Source organism: Carcharodon carcharias, chromosome 32 (assembly GCF_017639515.1).
Source record: "Carcharodon carcharias isolate sCarCar2 chromosome 32, sCarCar2.pri, whole genome shotgun sequence".
In the NCBI taxonomy this organism is placed as follows: domain Eukaryota; kingdom Metazoa; phylum Chordata; class Chondrichthyes; order Lamniformes; family Lamnidae; genus Carcharodon; species Carcharodon carcharias.
Window position 1 is genome coordinate 10876603 of NC_054498.1, and position 18994 is coordinate 10895596.

Below are 18994 nucleotides of genomic sequence, written 5' to 3' on the forward strand. Positions count from 1 at the left end.
AGAAAGGCGCCGCGTGAATGCAGGTCGGTCTTACTGGAAAGCTGACGGCGCCTCTTTAGCGTCGAGAACGGGCTGAACGGTCTCTTGAATGAACAGAACCTGTGCCACCCTGAGGCCATAATCACCGTTGAATTGTTTCACAGGCTGCGGCGGTACACAGGGTTCAGAGGAGGCAGACAGCAGTGACAGAGGGGAACGCCTGTGACCAGGATCCAGGCTGCAACTGGTCGGTTCAGGTTTTTTAAACAAAAAAACTTCAAAGTTTGACAATTCCACTTCGCTTGCTTTGATATTATAAATATTATTAATAATTACTATTAGCTTCAACTCTCAATTTTTAAGCTTGGCTCTATTATGTTTTAAATGTCAGGCTGTACCTGGTGAGTTTTGATATATAACGGAGCAATAGAATAGAAAGATTTAGACCCCAGGCCCGTCCACCCTTTCCATTGGGAGGGGGTGGGGAGGGCGGGGGGGCACATGTGCTTTTTATACGGGGCGGAATAACAAATTCCGGAAAGATCAGCTTTGGCACAGCAATAAACTGAACCCCAGAAAAAAAAAGCTGAGGTTTGAAGGAAACAAACAATGGATGAAGCAAAGTCCAGAAATGTCATCGCAATAGGTTAAGTTTAAATAAAAAAGTAATTACTAAAAATGGCCAGAGAGTGACAGGGTCAGTGTGTGTCCCCAGCTCACTCTCAGTGTCAGGGATCACACACACTCAGCAGGGAGTGAATGTGTTAGTGTGGGCGGCACATACAGAGAGCGAGAGAGTGAGAAACCTGAGATCGGGAGTAATCCACACACTCCCTCCCCTCCCCCCGACACTCCTTCCTCTCCCCCCGACACTCCCTCCCCTCCCCCCGACACTCCCTCCCCTCCCCCCGACACTCCCTCCCCTCCCCCCGACACTCCCTCCCCTCCCCCCGACACTCCTTCCTCTCCCCCCGACACTCCTTCCTCTCCCCACGACACTCCCTCCTCTCCCCCCGACACTCCCTCCTCTCCCCCCCGACACTCCCTCCTCTCCCCCCGACACTCCCTCCTCTCCCCCCGACACTCCCTCCTCTCCCCCCGACACTCCCTCCTCTCCCCCCGACACTCCGCCCTCTCCCCCCGACACTCCGCCCTCTCCCCCCGACACTCCGCCCTCTCCCCCCGACACTCCCTCCCCTCCCCCCGACACTCCCTCCTCTCCCCCCGACACTCCGCCCTCTCCCCCCGACACTCCCTCCTCTCCCCCCGACACTCCCTCCCCTCCCCCCGACACTCCGCCCTCTCCCCCCGACACTCCGCCCTCTCCCCCCGACACTCCGCCCTCTCCCCCCGACACTCCCTCCTCTCCCCCCGACACTCCGCCCTCTCCCCCCGACACTCCCTCCTCTCCCCCCGACACTCCCTCCTCTCCCCCCGACACTCCCTCCGCTCCCCCCGACACTCCCTCCGCTCCCCCCGACACTCGCTCTCCCCCTCCCCCACACGCCCTCTCTCTCCCTCTCCCCCCCCCACACACGTTCTCTCTCCCTCTCCCCCCACACGCCCTCTCTCTCCCCGTCCCCCACATGCCCTATCCCTCCCTCCGACCCACACGCCCACTGTCCCCCTCCCCCACACGCCCTCCCCCTCCCCCAAACACCCCCTCTCCCTCACCCCCTCCCCCACACGCCCCCCCACCCCACACACCCCCTCTCTCCCTCTCCCCCACGCACCCCCTCTCTCCCTCACCCCCTCCCCCACGCGCCCCCTCTCTCCCTCACCCCCTCCCCCACGCGCCCCCTCTCCCCATCCCCCACGCGCCCTCTCTCCCCCTCCCCCACGCGCCCTCTCTCCCCATCCCCCACGCGCCCCCTCTCCCTCACCCCCTCCCCCATGCGGCCTCTCTCCCCCTCCCCCACGCGCCCTCTCTCCCCCTCCCCCCCGCGCCCTCTCTCCCCCTCCCCCACGCGCCCTCTCTCCCCCTCCCCCACGCGCCCTCTCTCCCCCTCCCCCACACGCCCACTCTCTCCCCCTCCCCCAGACGCCCGCTCTCTCCCCCTCCCCCAGGCGCCCGCTCTCTCCCCCTCCCCCAGACGCCCGCTCTCTCCCCCTCCCCCAGACGCCCGCTCTCTCCCCCTCCCCCAGGCGCCCGCTCTCTTCCCCCTCCCCCAGACGCCCGCTCTCTCCCCCCTCCCCCAGGCGCCCGCTCTCTCCCCCCTCCCCCAGGACGCCCGCTCTCTCCCCCTCCCCCAGACGCCCGCTCTCTCCCCCTCCCCCAGACGCCCGCTCTCTCCCCCTCCCCCAGGACGCCCGCTCTCTCCCCCTCCCCCAGACGCCCGCTCTCTCCCCCTCCCCCAGACGCCCCCTCTCTCCCCCTCCCCCAGACGCCCGCTCTCTCCCCCTCCCCCAGACGCCCGCTCTCTCCCCCTCCCCCAGGACGCCCGCTCTCTCCCCCTCCCCCAGGACGCCCGCTCTCTCCCCCTCCCCCAGACGCCCGCTCTCTCCCCCTCCCAGACGCCCGCTCTCTCCCCCTCCCAGACGCCCGCTCTCTCCCCCTCCCCCAGACGCCCTATCTACCCCTCCCCCAGACGCCTGCTCTCTCCCCCTCCCCCAGACGCCCGCTCTCTCCTCCTCCCCCAGACGCCCGCTCTCTCCCCCTCCCCCAGACGCCCGCTCTCTCCCCCTCCCAGACGCCCGCTCTCTCCCCCTCCCCCAAACGCCCGCTCTCTCCCCCTCCCCCAGACGCCCCTTCTCTCCCCCTCCCCCTGCGCCCCCTCTCTCCCCTCCCCCACGCGCCCCCTCTCTCCCCCTCCCCCACACGCCCCCTCTCCCTCTCACCCTCCTCCACGCCCCTCTCTCCCCCTCCCCCACGCCCCGTCTCTCCCCCTCCCCCACGCGCCCTCTCTCCCCCTCCCCCACGCGCCCTCTCTCCCCCTCCCACCCTCCCCCACGCGCCCTCTCTCCCCCTCCCCCACGCGCCCTCTCCCCCCCTCCCCCACGCCCCCTCGCTCCCCCTCCCCCACGCGCCCTCTCTCCCCCTCCCCCACGCGCCCTCGCTCCCCCTCCCCCGCACGCCCTCTCTCCCCCTCCCCCACGCGCCCTCTCTCCCCCTCCCCCACGCGCCCTCTCTCCCCCTCCCCCACGCGCCCTCTCTCCCCCTCCCCCACGCGCCCTCTCTCCCCCTCCCCCACGCGCCCCCTCTCTCCCCCTCCCCCACGCGCCCTCTCTCCCCCTCCCCCACGCGCTCCCTCTTTCCCCCTCACCCATGCGCTCCCTCTTTCCCCCTCCCCCATGCGCTCCCTCTCTCCCCCTCCCCCATGCGCTCCCTCTCTCCCCCTCCCCCACGCGCTCCCTCTCTCCCCCTCTCCCAGAAGCCCGCTCTCTCCCCTCCCCCAGACGCCCGCTCTCTCCCCCTCCCCCAGACGCCCGCTCTCTCCCCCTCCCCCAGAAGCCCACTCTCTCCCCTCCCCCAGACGCCCGCTCTCTCCCCCTCCCCCAGGCGCCCGCTCTCTCCCCCTCCCCCAGGCGCCCGCTCTCTCCCCCTCCCCCAGGCGCCCGCTCTCTCCCCCTCCCCCAGGCGCCCGCTCTCTCCCCCTCCCCCAGACGCCCGCTCTCTCCCCCTCCCCCAGACGCCCGCTCTCTCCCCCTCCCCCAGACGCCCGCTCTCTCCCCCCTCCCCCAGACGCCCGCTCTCTCCCCCTCCCCCAGACGCCCGCTCTCTCCCCCTCCCCCAGACGCCCGCTCTCTCCCCCTCCCCCAGACGCCCGCTCACTCCCCCTCCCCCAGACGCCCGCTCTCTCCCCCTCCCCCAGACGCCCGCTCTCTCCCCCTCCCCCAGAAGCCCGCTCTCTCCCCCTCCCCCAGACGCCCGCTCTCTCCCCCTCCCCCAGACGCCCGCTCTCTCCCCCTCCCCCAGACGCCCGCTCTCTCCCCCTCCCCCAGACGCCCGCTCTCCCCCTCCCCCAGACGCCCGCTCTCTCCCCCCTCCCCCAGACGCCCGCTCTCTCCCCCTCCCCCAGACGCCCGCTCTCTCCCCCTCCCCCTCCCCCAGACGCCCGCTCTCTCCCCCTCCCCCAGACGCCCGCTCTCTCCCCCTCCCCCACAAACCCTCTCTCCCCCTCCCCCACGCCTCCTCTCTCCCCCTCCCCCACAAACCCTCTCTCCCCCTCCCCCACAAACCCCCTCTCCCCCTCCCCCACAAACCCTCTATCCCCCTCCCCCACGCCCCCTCTCTCCCCCTCCCCCACACGCGTCCTCTCTCCCCCTCCCCCACAAACATTCTCTCCCCCTCCCCCACGCCTCCTCTCTCCCCCTCCCCCACGCCCGCTCTCTCCCCCTCCCCCACGCCTCCTCTCTCCCCCTCCCCCACAAACCCTCTCTCCCCCTCCCCCACGCCTCCTCTCTCCCCCTCCCCCACACGCGCCCTCTCTCCCCCTCCCCCACGCCCCCTCTCTCCCCCTCCCCCCCACGCCTCCTCTCTCCCCCTCCCCCACGCCCGCTCTCTCCCCCTCCCCCATGCCCGCTCTCTCCCCCTCCCCCACGCGCCCGCTCTCTCCCCCTCCCCCACGCCTCCTCTCTCCCCCTCCCCCACGCCCGCTCTCTCCCCCTCCCCCACGCCCCCTCTCTCCCCCTCCCCCCCACGCCTCCCCTCTCTCCCCCTCCCCCACGCCTCCTCTCTCCCCCTCCCCCACGCCCGCTCTCTCCCCCTCCCCCACGCCTCCTCTCTCCCCCTTCCCCACGCCCGCTCTCTCCCCCTCCCCCACGCCCGCTCTCTCCCCCTCCCCCACAAACCCTCTCTCCCCCTCCCCCACGCGCCCTCTCTCCCCCTCCCCCACGCCCCCTCTCTCCCCCTCCCCCACAAACCCTCTCTCCCCCTCCCCCACAAACCCTCTCTCCCCCTCCCCCACGCGCCCTCTCTCCCCCTCCCCAACGCCCCCTCTCTCCCCCTCCCCCACGCCTCCTCTCTCCCCCTCCCCCACGCGCCCTCTCTCTCCCCTCCCCCACGCGCCCCCTCTCTCCCCCTCCCCCACGCGCTCCCCTCTCCCCCTCCCCCACACACTCCTCTCTCCCCCTCCCCCACATACTCCTCTCTACCCCCTCCCCCACGCCCCCTCTCTCCCCCTCCCCCACGCCCTCCTCTCTCCCCCTCCCCCACGCACCCTCTCCTCCCCCTCCCCCACACGCCCCCTCTCTCCCCCTCCCCCACGCCCCCTCTCTCCCCCTCCCCACGCCCCCTCTCTCCCCCCTCCCCCACGCCCCCTCTCTCTCCCCCTCCCCACGCCCCCTCTCTCCCCTCCCCCACGCCTCCTCTCTCCCCCTCCCCCACAAACCCCCTCTCTCCCCCTCCCCCACACGCCTCCTCTCTCCCCCTCCCCCACGCCCCCTCTCTCCCCCTCCCCCCACGCCCCCTCTCTCCCCCTCCCCCACGAACCCCTCTCTCCCCCTCCCCCACACGCCCCCTCTCTCCCCCTCCCCCACGCCCCCTCTCTCCCCTCCCCCACGCCCTCCTCTCTCCCCCTCCCCCACGCCCCCTCTCTCCCCCTCCCCCACGCCTCCTCTCTCCCCCTCCCCCACACGCCCCCTCCCTCCCCCTCCCCCACACGCCCTCTCTCCCCCTCCCCCACGCCTCCTCTCTCCCCCTCCCCCACGCCTCCTCTCTCCCCCTCCCCCACAAACCCTCTCTCCCCCTCCCCCACAAACCCTCTCTCCCCCTCCCCCACGCCTCCTCTCTCCCCCTCCCCCACGCCTCCTCTCTCCCCCTCCCCCACAAACCCTCTCTCCCCCTCCCCCACAAACCCTCTCTCCCCCTCCCCCACGCCTCCTCTCTCCCCCTCCCCCACGCCCCCTCTCTCCCCCTCCCCCACGCCCCCTCTCTCCCCCTCCCCCACGCGCCCCCTCTCTCCCCCTCCCCCACGCCTCCTCTCTCCCCCTCCCCCACGCGCCCCCTCTCTCCCCCTCCCCCATGCGGCCTCTCTCCCCCTCCCCCACACGCCCTCTCTCCCCCTCCCCCACACGCCCCCTCTCTCCCCCTCCCCCACACGCCCTCTCTCCCCCTCCCCCCACGCCCCCTCTCTCCCCCTCCCCCACACGCCCCTCTCTCCCCCTCCCCCACGCCCCCTCTCTCCCCCTCCCCCACACGCCCCCTCTCTCCCCCTCCCCCACACGCCCCCTCTCTCCCCATCCCCCACGCCCCCTCCCTCCCCCTCCCCCACACGCCTCCTCTCTCCCCCTCCCCCACACGCCCCCTCTCTGCATCTCCCCCTCTCCCACCCCCCCCGTGTTGTACCCCTGGCTCCGGCCCCACCGGCACTTCCCTTCCCATGGGCCCCGCAGCCCTCGGCGCCCTCAGTGCTCAGCTGTTGTTGTGCTGCTCCTCCAATCACAGACTGTTTCTCTCCCTCATTTGCTGCTGATTGGTTCAGCCATGAGCCTCCCGGCAGCAAACGCGGGGAAGGAACGGCCTGTGATTGGAGGAACTGCCCCTTGCGCAATCCTGAATTCCCCTCCCCAGCGTTCGAACAGAGGCTCCACCGACCGGCAGCTGGACAAGCCGGGGTTTGTTCACTCAGATAAATTGTCTCTTTGCCAGTGCAGCTTGGTGAGGTCGGGCTGTATTACTGAGTGTTGTGTGTCAGAAAAGTAGTCGTTTTCTAGGAGCAAAACAGAAAATGCTGAGAAATCTCGGCAGCAAGTCTGGAGAGAGAGAGAGAGAGAGAGAGAGATGGGGTTAACATTTCAGGTCAATGACCTTTCATCACTTTCTGCTCTGGTGCTTTGAAATGGTTCTGAGTAACCTTCCTTCATGTAGATGTCGCCACCCAGAGCTTCAGTCATAAAACACCAGGAACAATCATTTCCACTTTCACCTTGCTCGTAGAATTCAGAGTCCCATTTCAAGGCGTTTGTATATGTCCAACTTTTGATTAAACTTTATAAACCACTCACTATCCTGACTTGGAAATATATCGGCCGTTCCTTCACTGTCGCTGGGTCAAAATCCTGGAACTCCCTCCCTAACAGCGCTGTGGGTGTACCTACACCACATGGACTGCAGCAGTTCAAGAAGGCAGCTCGCCACCACCTTCTCAAGGGCAATTAGGGATGGGTAATAAATGCTGGCCCAGCCAGCGAGGCCCACATCCCATGAAAGAATAAGAAGTATTGTCATTAGTCTCTCTATCTGCCTCTTTCACTTTCTCTTTGTCTCCCCCTCGTTACTGCTCCTCTTTGTGTCTTTCTCCTTTCTCTTGCCTTCCTACTCCTTCCGTCTCTCTGTGTTCCACCCATGTCTCCCCCTCCCCTCTCACCTCCCCCTCTTTTGTCTATCTGTCACGCTTGCACTCTCTCTTTCCCTACCTCTCTTTGCTTCCCTTCCCTCGTTCTTGTTTTCTTTGTTTTCCTCTTTCTCTGTCACGCTCTTTCCACATTTGATCGTCTCGCATATATTAATACATTCTGCTTGTTTTCAGCAATAAGAATGATGAAGACCCAATGTCATTTGAAATTCATCCTTCCTTACAGATAGAAGGTAAGTCTTTATATTTTGCATAAGAGATTCCTTAAGGGGAAATTTGAGTTACTGGTATAAATATATTTCCCCTTTTAAAATATATGCACTGTTGCTTCTCTGTAAGTTCTTTCAGTTGGGAATTGATGACGATTAATCATTTTTCGTAAATTACTCATTATAACTCTTCGCAGGAATGCCAATATAATGTGTACGCACATTATGCCTGTTTCAGCTAAACAAAATAAGTGCCATCCATTCACTGACTCATTCCTCATGGCAGTGCCTTGGCCAATTAGGGTCAAGCTGGCTGGTTCAAATTGCAAACCATGCTTGGCGGTTAACTGTCAGCCACCATCACTGGCGCATTCTCCATGGCAATGCCTCTACCAATCAGAGTCCACTAGCCTACCAATCAGAGTCCACTAGCCTACCAATCAGAGTCCACTAGCCTACCAGAGTCCACTAGCCTACCAATCAGCACTCTCTTCACATACAGTATAAATTGTTGTTTCCTCCTTATATTGGTATTCTTGTGAAGTGTCCTGATGAGTGCAAGATGAAAAGCTTCGACATGTCTCTTTTTTCAGCAATACTCAAGTTCTGTCCGACCAAATGACCATTGTAACTCCCTGGAAAATAATTAATAACAAATAGCTCAACTGAAAGAATGAACTTGCATTTATTTAGCACCTTTCACGTCTTCAGAATATTCTAAAGCCCTTTGCAGCCAGTGAGTTATATTTGACACGTCGTCGCCGTTGGAATATTCACATAGCAACAGCAACATGTTAAGTGATCAGATAATCTGTTTTTCTTTGCATGGAGATAACTTCCCTGCTCCACCTCGAATAGAGCCATGGGCCCACCTTAGAGGTTTAACATCTCACCCGAAAGGGCAGCACCTCTGACGGTGCAGCACTCCCTCAACTGGGAGCGCCAGCCTGGGTTTTGTGCTTCTGCCTCTGGAGTGGGATTTGAACCCATGACCTTCTGACTCCAAAGCGAGGGTGTTGCCCAATGAGCTGCAGCTGACAGGCGGTGTAAATGCTTGAAGCAGCCTGCAGCCCTGTTTCTCTGAAATGGACCCAACTCCCAACCACCACCACCACCCAGGCTCTCCAGTGGATCCCCGCCTTGTTTGAAGTTGCAGTCAGGCAGCCAGCAGCAGTGAGACTGCAGGATGCGCAAAAGCACCAAAGCGGTGAGCAGGTCGATAAACCCAACTTGAGAATTATTCTGGCAGCAAGAATTATCTGGTCATTATCATCACATTGTTGTTTGTGGGAGCTTGCTGTGCGCAAATTGGCAGCTGTGCTTCCTTCACTTTAAAAACAATGTAGCTCATTGACTGTAAAGCACTTTGGGATGTCCTGAGGTCACGAAAGGTGCTATATAAATGTATGTCTTTATTCTATTCAATGAATGGACATTTTTTCATAAAACTGGATTGGATGATTTTCTCCTATTAAAAAGCTGTGGATTTTATTTTTAGAAAATGTACTTCCACACCCTTCCCTCCCTTGCTTTCCTGTCACTTTGGTAGTGATCCAATGTTACCTGTCATGACCGGTGTTACCCTTTTTGCACTTTATCAACCAAGTTCTTAATCCTCTGGGGCTGTTGGTATTAAGTTTCTGCTGTTGCCTGAAAGTGTCAGCAGGTGGCAGCAATAGCTCAGCTTTCACTCACACTATTTCCAGAATATACGTATGTGTGTGTGTGTGTGTGTGTGAGGTTCCCGGCTTTGAGCTCAGGTTTGTTGTTATAATTCCTATCTGTATCTGTCCAGGAATCTGAAGAAAACTTTAAGTTGTAGTGCAACAATCTATTTTACTTTCCCCTCAGTTCAACCCCACTCCCGAGACTTGAGCACAAAACTTTCACTCTCTCCCCACCCCTCTCCCCAACTTCCTTTCCCTCTTGCTCTCTCTCCCACTCTCTCTTCCCTCCTTCACCCTCCCTTGCTAAAAGGAATATCCAGATAGGGCTCGGCAGCGGCTACGAGAACCACTTCTTCAAATAGTGCCATGAGGATCCTTTGAGGTTTACCCGAGAGCGGGTGGGACCTCGGTTGAGCATCTCCTGTCCCAGCCGCATAGTGACCAACGCTCCGAGCCATTCCGGTTTTAAAAACAAGCCCCGTCGTCATGGGGTAAACTCATTGTATGGACCAGAATAGGAAAGCTGTGAAAATCAACTGGAAATGCTGTTTGTCCAGCCTCCCCCTGGCCAATGTCAACCTTTGAATGCAGTGTCAATACTCACTCACTATTCCAGAACCCGCTTCATCCAGTTCAGGGTCATAGGGAGCCAGTGCCTATGGGCACTACACCCAGGACAGGGGGCCAGTCCATCACAGGGCACACGCTCACACCTGGGGGGGTGGGGGGCGCAATTTACCGCAGCCCACCCATCTCACCAGCACGTCCTTGGACAGAGGGAGGGAACCAGACTCCCTGGTGGAAACCCACAACAACACAGGGGGAACTCCACGCAGACAGGAAGCCGAGGTCAGAATCGAACCCGGGTCCCTGGAGCTGTGAGACAGCAGCGCTAACCACTGTGCTGCCCGGGCGTTGTTATCAATCGAGGCAATTTCTAATCGAGTTGCCCAGGTGAAGAATGAGAGGGGATCTTATTGTAACACACAGGATTCTTGAGGGGGCTTGACAGAGTGAATGCTGGGAGGAGATTCCCGCTCACGGAGGAATCTGGGGGGCACATATTAAAAGTAAGGGGGCCCCCCATTTAAGACAGAAATGAGGAGGAATTTCTTCTCTGAGGTTCATTAGCGTTTGGAGTTCACTACCCCAGCGAGCAGTGGAGGCTGGGTTACTCAGTATACTCAAGGCTGAGTTAGACAGATTTTGGATTGACAAGGGAATTGAGGGTTATGGGGGGCAGGCAGGAAAGTGGAGTTAAGGCCACAATCAGATCAGCCACGATCTTATTGAATGGCAGAGCAGGCTCGATGGGCCGAATGGCCTACTCCTCGCTCCTGTTTATAATGATCGTGCTGTGAATCGGGCTTCAGTTAACAGCCTCTGACTATAGTAGTGAAGCTTGCGAGATATTGAGAGAGAGACTTAGAGGGGAGATGCAGAGAAACTATTCCCACTAATAGAGGAGACCAGGGCTAAGTCATAGTCAAAATCTTAGAGGCAGACTTTTCATTGAAATGAGGGCACCCCCTATACACACAGGCTGCCAGGAGCCTGGAATTCTTTTCCATAAATGATAATTAATGCTGGATCAATTGTTAATTTAAAACTGGGACAGATAGATTTTTGTTTTCCAAATCATTAAGGCAAAGGTGGGTATAGGGAGTGAAGTTGCAGATCAGCTGTGATCTCGCTGAGTGGCCAAAGAGACTCGAAGGGCTGAATAGCCTCCTCCTGTTGCTGTGTCTATCCGTTGTTGTGTGTTCTGTGTTTAGAGTATGATCTATCTCTCTATCGTATTTTGCAGATAAGGGGATGCCGGCAATTCACTTAAACAACCACAAGCATTGTGCTGTCTCCACACACAGGTACGCAGAATAACCCAGATTGGACTGAGTGAGAGGATTCAAATATTCCTGTCTTCATGGAGAAATGATGCTGTGTGATAGAGAGAGTGGGAAAAATGAAATGTTAACACCATACCCCTAACTCGGATATACCCCACACCCCTCACTGTAAAACTCTGATACACCCCACACGCCTCACTGTAACACTCTGATATACCCCACACCCCTCACTGTAAAGCTCTGATATACCCCACACCCCTCAGTGTAACACTCTGATATATCCCACACCCCTCACTGTAACACTCTGATATACCCCACACCCCTCAGTGTAACACTCTGATATACCCCACACCCCTCAGTGTAACACTCTGATATACCCCACACCCCTCAGTGTAACACTCTGATATACCCCACAACCCTCACTGTAACAATCTGATATACCCCACACCCCTCAGTGTAACACTCTGATATACCCCACAACCCTCACTGTAAAACTCTGATATACCCCACACCCCTCACTGTAAAACTCTGATATACCCCACACCCCTCAGTGTAACACTCTGATATACCCCACACCCCTCAGTGTAACACTCTGATATACCCCACAACCCTCACTGTAAAACTCTGATATACCCCACACCCCTCAGTGTAACACTCTGATATACCCCACAACCCTCACTGTAAAACTCTGATATACCCCACACCCCTCACTGTAAAACTCTGATATACCCCACACCCCTCAGTGTAACACTCTGATATACCCCACACGCCTCACTGTAAAACTCTGATATACCCCACACCCCTCAGTGTAACACTCTGATATACCCCACACGCCTCACTGTAACACTCTGATATACCCCACACCCCTCACTGTAACACTCTGATATGTCCCATACCCCCTCACTGTAACACTCTGATATAGCCCCCACCCCTCACTGTAACACTCAGATATACCCCACACCCCTCACTGTAACACTCGGATATATCCCACGCCCCTCACTGTAACACTCGGATATACCTCACACCCCCCACTGTAACACTCGGATATACTCCACACCCCTCACTGTAACACTCGGATATACTCCACACCAATTGCTGTGACACTCTGACATACCCCACACCCCTCACTGTAACACTCGGATATGCTCAACACCAATCGCTGTGACACTCTGATATACCCCACACCCCTCACTGTAACACTCTGATATACCCCACACCCTTCACTGTAACACTCTGATATGTCCCATACCCCTCACTGTAACACTCTGATATAGCCCCCACCCCTCACTGTAACACTCAGATATACCCCACACCCCTCACTGTAACACTCGGATATATCCCACGCCCCTCACTGTAACACTCGGATATACTCCACACCCCTCACTGTAACACTTGGATATACTCCACACCAATTGCTGTGACACTCTGACATACCCCACACCCCTCACTGTAACACTCGGATATGCTCAACACCAATCGCTGTGACACTCTGATATACCCCACACCCCTCACTGTAACACTTGGATATATTCCACATCAATTGCTGTGACATTCTGATATACCCCACACCCCTCACTGTAACACTCTGATATACTCCACACCCCTCACTGTAACACTCTGATATACCCCACACCACTCCGTGTAACACTCTGATATACCCCACACCCCTCCGTGTAACACTCTGATATACCCCACACCCCTCACTGTAACACTCTGATATACTCCACACCCCTCACTGTAACACTCTGATATACCCCACACCCCTCAGTGTAACACTCTGATATACCACACAACCCTCACTGTAAAACTCTGATATACCCCACACCCCTCACTGTAAAACTCTGATATACCCCACACCCCTCAGTGTAACACTCTGATATACCCCACACGCCTCACTGTAAAACTCTGATATACCCCACACCCCTCAGTGTAACACTCTGATATACCCCACACGCCTCAGTGTAACACTCTGATATACCCCACACCCCTCACTGTAACACTCTGATATAGCCCCCACCCCTCACTGTAACACTCAGATATACCCCACACCCCTCACTGTAACACTCGGATATATCCCACGCCCCTCACTGTAACACTCTGATATACCTCACACCCCTCACTGTAACACTCGGATATATCCCACGCCCCTCACTGTAACACTCGGATATACCTCACACCCCTCACTGTAACACTCGGATATATCCCACGCCCCTCACTGTAACACTCGGATATACTCCACACCAATTGCTGTGACACTCTGACATACCCCACACCCCTCACTGTAACACTTGGATATGCTCAACACCAATCGCTGTGACACTCTGATATACCCCACACCCCTCACTGTAACACTTGGATATACTCCACATCAATTGCTGTGACATTCTGATATACCCCACACCCCTCACTGTAACACTCGGATATACTCCACACCCCTCACTGTAACACTCTGATATACCCCACACCCCTCCGTGTAACACTCTGATATACCCCACACCCCTCCGTGTAACACTCTGATATACCCCACACCCCTCACTGTAACACTCTGATATTGTCCACACCCCTCACTGTAACACTCTGATATACCCCACACCCCTCAGTGTAACACTCTGATATACCCCACAACCCTCACTGTAAAACTCTGATATACCCCACACCCCTCACTGTAAAACTCTGATATACCCCACACCCCTCAGTGTAACACTCTGATATACCCCACACGCCTCACTGTAACACTCGGATATACCTCACACCCCTCACTGTAACACTCGGATATACCTCACACCCCTCACTGTAACACTCGGATATACTCCACACCCCTCACTGTAACACTCGGATATACTCCACACCAATTGCTGTGACACTCTGATATACCCCACACCCCTCACTGTAACACTCTGATATACCCCACACCCTTCACTGTAACACTCTGATATGTCCCATACCCCTCACTGTAACACTCTGATATAGCCCACACCCCTCACTGTAACACTCAGATATATCCCACGCCCCTCACTGTAACACTCGGATATACCTCACACCCCTCACTGTAACACTCGGATATACTCCACACCCCTCACTATAACACTCGGATATACTCCACACCAATTGCTGTGACACTCTGACATACCCCACACCCCTCACTGTAACACTCGGATATGCTCAACACCAATCGCTGTGACACTCTGATATACCCCACACCCCTCACTGTAACACTTGGATATACTCCACATCAATTGCTGTGACATTCTGATATACCCCACACCCCTCACTGTAACACTCGGATATACTCCACACCCCTCACTGTAACACTCTGATATACCCCACACCCCTCCGTGTAACACTCTGATATACCCCACACCCCTCCGTGTAACACTCTGATATACCCCACACCCCTCACTGTAACACTCTGATATACTCCACACCCCTCACTGTAACACTCTGATATACCCCACACCCCTCAGTGTAACACTCTGATATAGCCCCCACCCCTCACTGTAAAACTCTGATAAACCCCATACCCCTCACTGTAACACCCTGATATACCCCACACCCCTCACTGTAACACCCTGATATACCCCACACCCACGTGCTCTCTGATATCCCTCACTGGTAAAAACTCTAATACAACGTGTCTTGCACCTGCCTAGTAGAACTCAGTGCTTTAAGCATTATTTCTGACTTAATACAATGGATTTTTGATCTCTTGTTTAGTAGAAATCACTTGGTGTTGATTCGAAAGACGGTCTCACACTAAAGCTGAAATTTAGACCCTTGCAAAACTCTAAAGCGATTTCTGTTCCTGTAGCTAACAACCTTGGTCTCTTGCAGCCAACAAATGCCTTTGGCACAGGAACTGCTGTCTCAAGTCTCTTCACTCCAACAAGAGCTTAAAGATGCAAAGGTTGTTCAGAGGCAGCAGAACGCCATTATACAGGGTCTGCGAGAGGTGAGTGAGGGTATTGAGGTACAGGGCGAAATGGTGATCAGGGGGCCGACCCAGACTCTGTAACTGACCATTCAGACCTGTGTCTGAAACACAATCGTCCAAACTAATTTCCTGTCGTGAAGTCAACATTTGGATTTCTCAACCCCGACCCCCACCTCCCACCACCCCCGTCTCCCACCACCCCCTAGTTTTTTGTCTTTAATTTGTTTTGAGGGAGTGATCACGAGAATCAGGAGTGGGAGTAGGCCATTTGGCCCCTCGAGCCTGCTCAGCTGTTCGATATATCATGGCTGATCTGGTTGTGGTCTCAACTCCACTTTCCTGTCTCTGCCCCCACCCCCACCCCGACCCCCACCGGCCATAACCCTTACCTCCCTTGTCGGTCAAAAATTTGTCTAACTCGGCCTTGCATATATTCAGTGAGCCAGCTTCCACCGCTCCCTGGGGAAGAGAATTCCACAGACTAATGATCCCCTGAGGGGGAAATAAATGTTCTCCTCTCCACACTCAGGCTCATAATTGGAAGGCCCCCTAATTTTTTAAAACACGTGGTATAAAACCACTTCAAACAACTTGCCAACTGAACAGATTGCTTTCTGTGTTTTAATGTTGAGTGAGTCTCTCAAACTCTGTAAAGCAGATAGGGGGGAGAAACTTGGCTCATTTTTCCAGAAAGGCCAGTGAGTTCAGGGTGAAACGCTAACTAATTATTGAACAATCCTCTGGTCTCTGCTTCCACTCCATGTACTGATCACTTTTGTTTTATTTGTTCATGGGATGTGGGTGTCGCTGGCTAGGCCAGCATTTATTGCCCATCCCTAATTGCCCTTGTTCAAAGGGCATTTAATAGTCAACCACATTGCTGTGGGTCTGGAGTCACCTTTAGGCCAGACCAGATAAGGACAGCAGATTTCCTTCTCTAAACGGCATTAGTAAACCAGATGAATAATCTCTGATATACCCTTCATCCCAACACTCTGATATATCCCACACCCCCTCACTGTAACACTCTGATATATCCCATACCCCCTCACTGTAACACTCTGATATATCCCATACCCCCTCACTGTAACACTCTGATATATCCCACACCCCTCATGGTAAATCTCTGATATATCCCATACCCCCTCAGGGTAACACTCTGATATATCCCACACCCCTCACTGTAACACTCTGATATATCCCACACCCCTCACTGTAACACTCTGATATATCCCACAGCCCCTCACTGTAACACTCTGATATATCCCACACCCCTCACTGTAACACTGATATATCCCACACCCCTCACTGTAACACTCTGATATGTCCCACAACCCTTCACTGGAACACTCTGATATATCCCACACCCCCTCACTGGAACACTCTGATATATCCCATACCCCACATGGTAAATCTCTGATATATCCCACACCCCTCACTGTAACACTCTGATATATCCCACACCCCTCACTGTAACACTCTGATATGTCCCACAACCCTTCACTGGAACACTCTGATATATCCCACACCCCCTCACTGGAACACTGATATACCTCTCACCCCCTCACTGGAACACTCTGATATATCCCACACCCCCTCACTGGAACACTCTGATATATCCCACACCCCCTCACTGGAACACTCTGATATATCCAACACCCTCTCACTGTAACACTCTGATATATCCCATATCCCCTCACTGGAAAACTCTGATATATCCCACACCCCCTCACTGTAACACTCTGTTATATCCCACATCCCCTCATTGGAACACTCTGATATATCCCACACCTCTCACTGTAACACTCTGATATATCCCACACCCCCTCACTGTAACACTCTGATATATCCCACACCCCTCACTGTAACACTCTGATATATCCCACACCCCTCACTGTAACACTCTGATATATCCCGCATCACTCACTGTAACACTCTGATATATCCCACACCCCCTCACTGTAACACTCTGATATATCCCACACCCCTCACTGGAATACTCTGATATACCTCTCACCCCCTCACTGGAACACTCTGATATATCCCACACCCCCTCACTGGAACACTCTGATATATCCCACACCCCCTCACTGGAACACTCTGATATATCCAACACCCTCTCACTGTAACACTCTGATATATCCCATATCCCCTCACTGGAAAACTCTGATATATCCCACACCCCCTCACTGTAACACTCTGTTATATCCCACATCCCCTCATTGGAACACTCTGATATATCCCACACCTCTCACTGTAACACTCTGATATATCCCACACCCCCTCACTGTAACACTCTGATATATCCCACACCCCTCACTGTAACACTCTGATATATCCCACATCACTCACTGTAACACTCTGATATATCCCACACCCCCTCACTGTAACACTCTGATATATCCCACACCCCTCACTGTAACACTCTGATATATCCCACATCACTCACTGTAACACTCTGATATATCCCACACCCCTCACTGTAACACTCTGATATATCCCATATCCCTCACTGGAACCCTCTGATATATCCCACACCCCCTCACTGGAACACTCTGATATATCCCACACCCCCTTGCTTGAACACTCTCTGATATAACACACACCCCCTTGCTTGAACACTCTCTGATATACCCCACACCCAATTGTTTTCTGTACAGGAGCACTTCCTCAAATCAATTCTAAATTGGACAATTACCCCCATTGCACTGAAAGTTGATTATACCTATTAATACCACTGTGATATATTCTTTTACTTTTTTTCGTATTAGGGATGTACAGATTGCACCTAGTACAGCCCGTGATTAAACCTTGGGGTGAGATCTCAACTAAAGGGCTCATTGGGTAGTCAAACCTGCAGGTTTTGAGTTGGGTAATCCAGATCTGGGAAAGTCGCTGGTCTGAGACAATCAGCCTGTGCTTGGAGACCTGCTCTCAGCCTGGGTTTGTTCATGCTGGGGAGGAGGGGGGAAAACGGCTGGTATCACCACAAGGGTTTACAATTCTGCTTGGAACTCAACACATCAGCTCTTGCCTCCAACCAGCCCGTTCAGTCTCCGAGCCTTCCCACCTAACCTATAACTAATGATATTGGCCAAAGGAAGTTAAATTGTTTTTAGTGTCTTGGTGATTTTCAGCCGGCTCCCTGCTGAGCCAGGAGTTGACAGGTCTTTAATTTGTGTAGCCTCCAGAACAATCCTAGCGGGTTACCGATTGTCGTTACCTCCCTATCTCTAATCTCCTCCAGCCCTACAACCCTCCAAGATCCTCATGCTCCTCCAATCCTGGCCACTGGCAGGTCCCCGGGGAGGCAGTGGCAAAGTGGTATTGTCACTGGACTAGCATTGCGGAGACCTGGGGTAAGTGTCTGCTGGCCTGTGTTTGAATACAACAAAAATTAAACGTCTAATGATGGCCACGAAACCATTGCCGATTGTCGTAAAAACCCATCTGGGTCACTGATGCCCCTTAGGGAAGGAACTCGGCCATCCTTACCTGGTCTGGCCTACATGTGACTCCAGACCCACAGCAAAGTGGTTGACTCTTAAATGCCCTCTGACCAAGGGCAGTTAGGGATGGGTAATAAATGCTGGCCCAGCCAGCGATGCCCACATCTCATGAATGAATTAAAAAAAAAGTCGCAGCACCATTGGCAGCCGAACCTTCAGCTGTCTAGGCCGAAATTCCCGACCTTAAACCTCCACATTTCTCTCCTACGTCTTGTTGACCAAGGTTTTGGTTATTGACTCACTATCAAATTGTGTTTCGTGATGCTCCTTGGAAGTGACTTGGGTGCAGTGTTTGCTCTGATTTGCTTTCTGCAGTGAGCACGTGATTTATTTAAGTGCGTGGCCCCCCCCTATTTAAAAGGACCAACTTGTGCATGACCTGGGTGGGGCTCCTGGGTTGCCGTGGGCCCTCGGTTGCCGTGGGCCCTCGGTTGCCGTGCTACTTTAAGAGGGAACATTGCTTTGCAGGTTTTGCTATGTTAAAAAGCGCTACTTAATGTGAGATGCTCACCTTGGAGCCAGAGAGATTGAGGGACATTGGGGTGAAGTGTACAAGA

General features: G+C 55.7%; 1 protein-coding gene across 1 annotated transcript in view; it reads left to right on the top strand.

Moving 5' to 3' along the window:
• LOC121271966 (flagellar attachment zone protein 1-like) overlaps positions 1-18994 on the top strand; it is a 77133-nt gene that overhangs the window by 15434 nt on the left and 42705 nt on the right. The window contains exons 8-11 of the mRNA XM_041178226.1: positions 144-226; positions 7449-7507; positions 10958-11018; positions 14829-14946. Coding sequence (XP_041034160.1) covers positions 144-226; positions 7449-7507; positions 10958-11018; positions 14829-14946 — 321 coding nt within the window. The remainder of the gene's footprint in view (positions 1-143; positions 227-7448; positions 7508-10957; positions 11019-14828; positions 14947-18994) is intronic.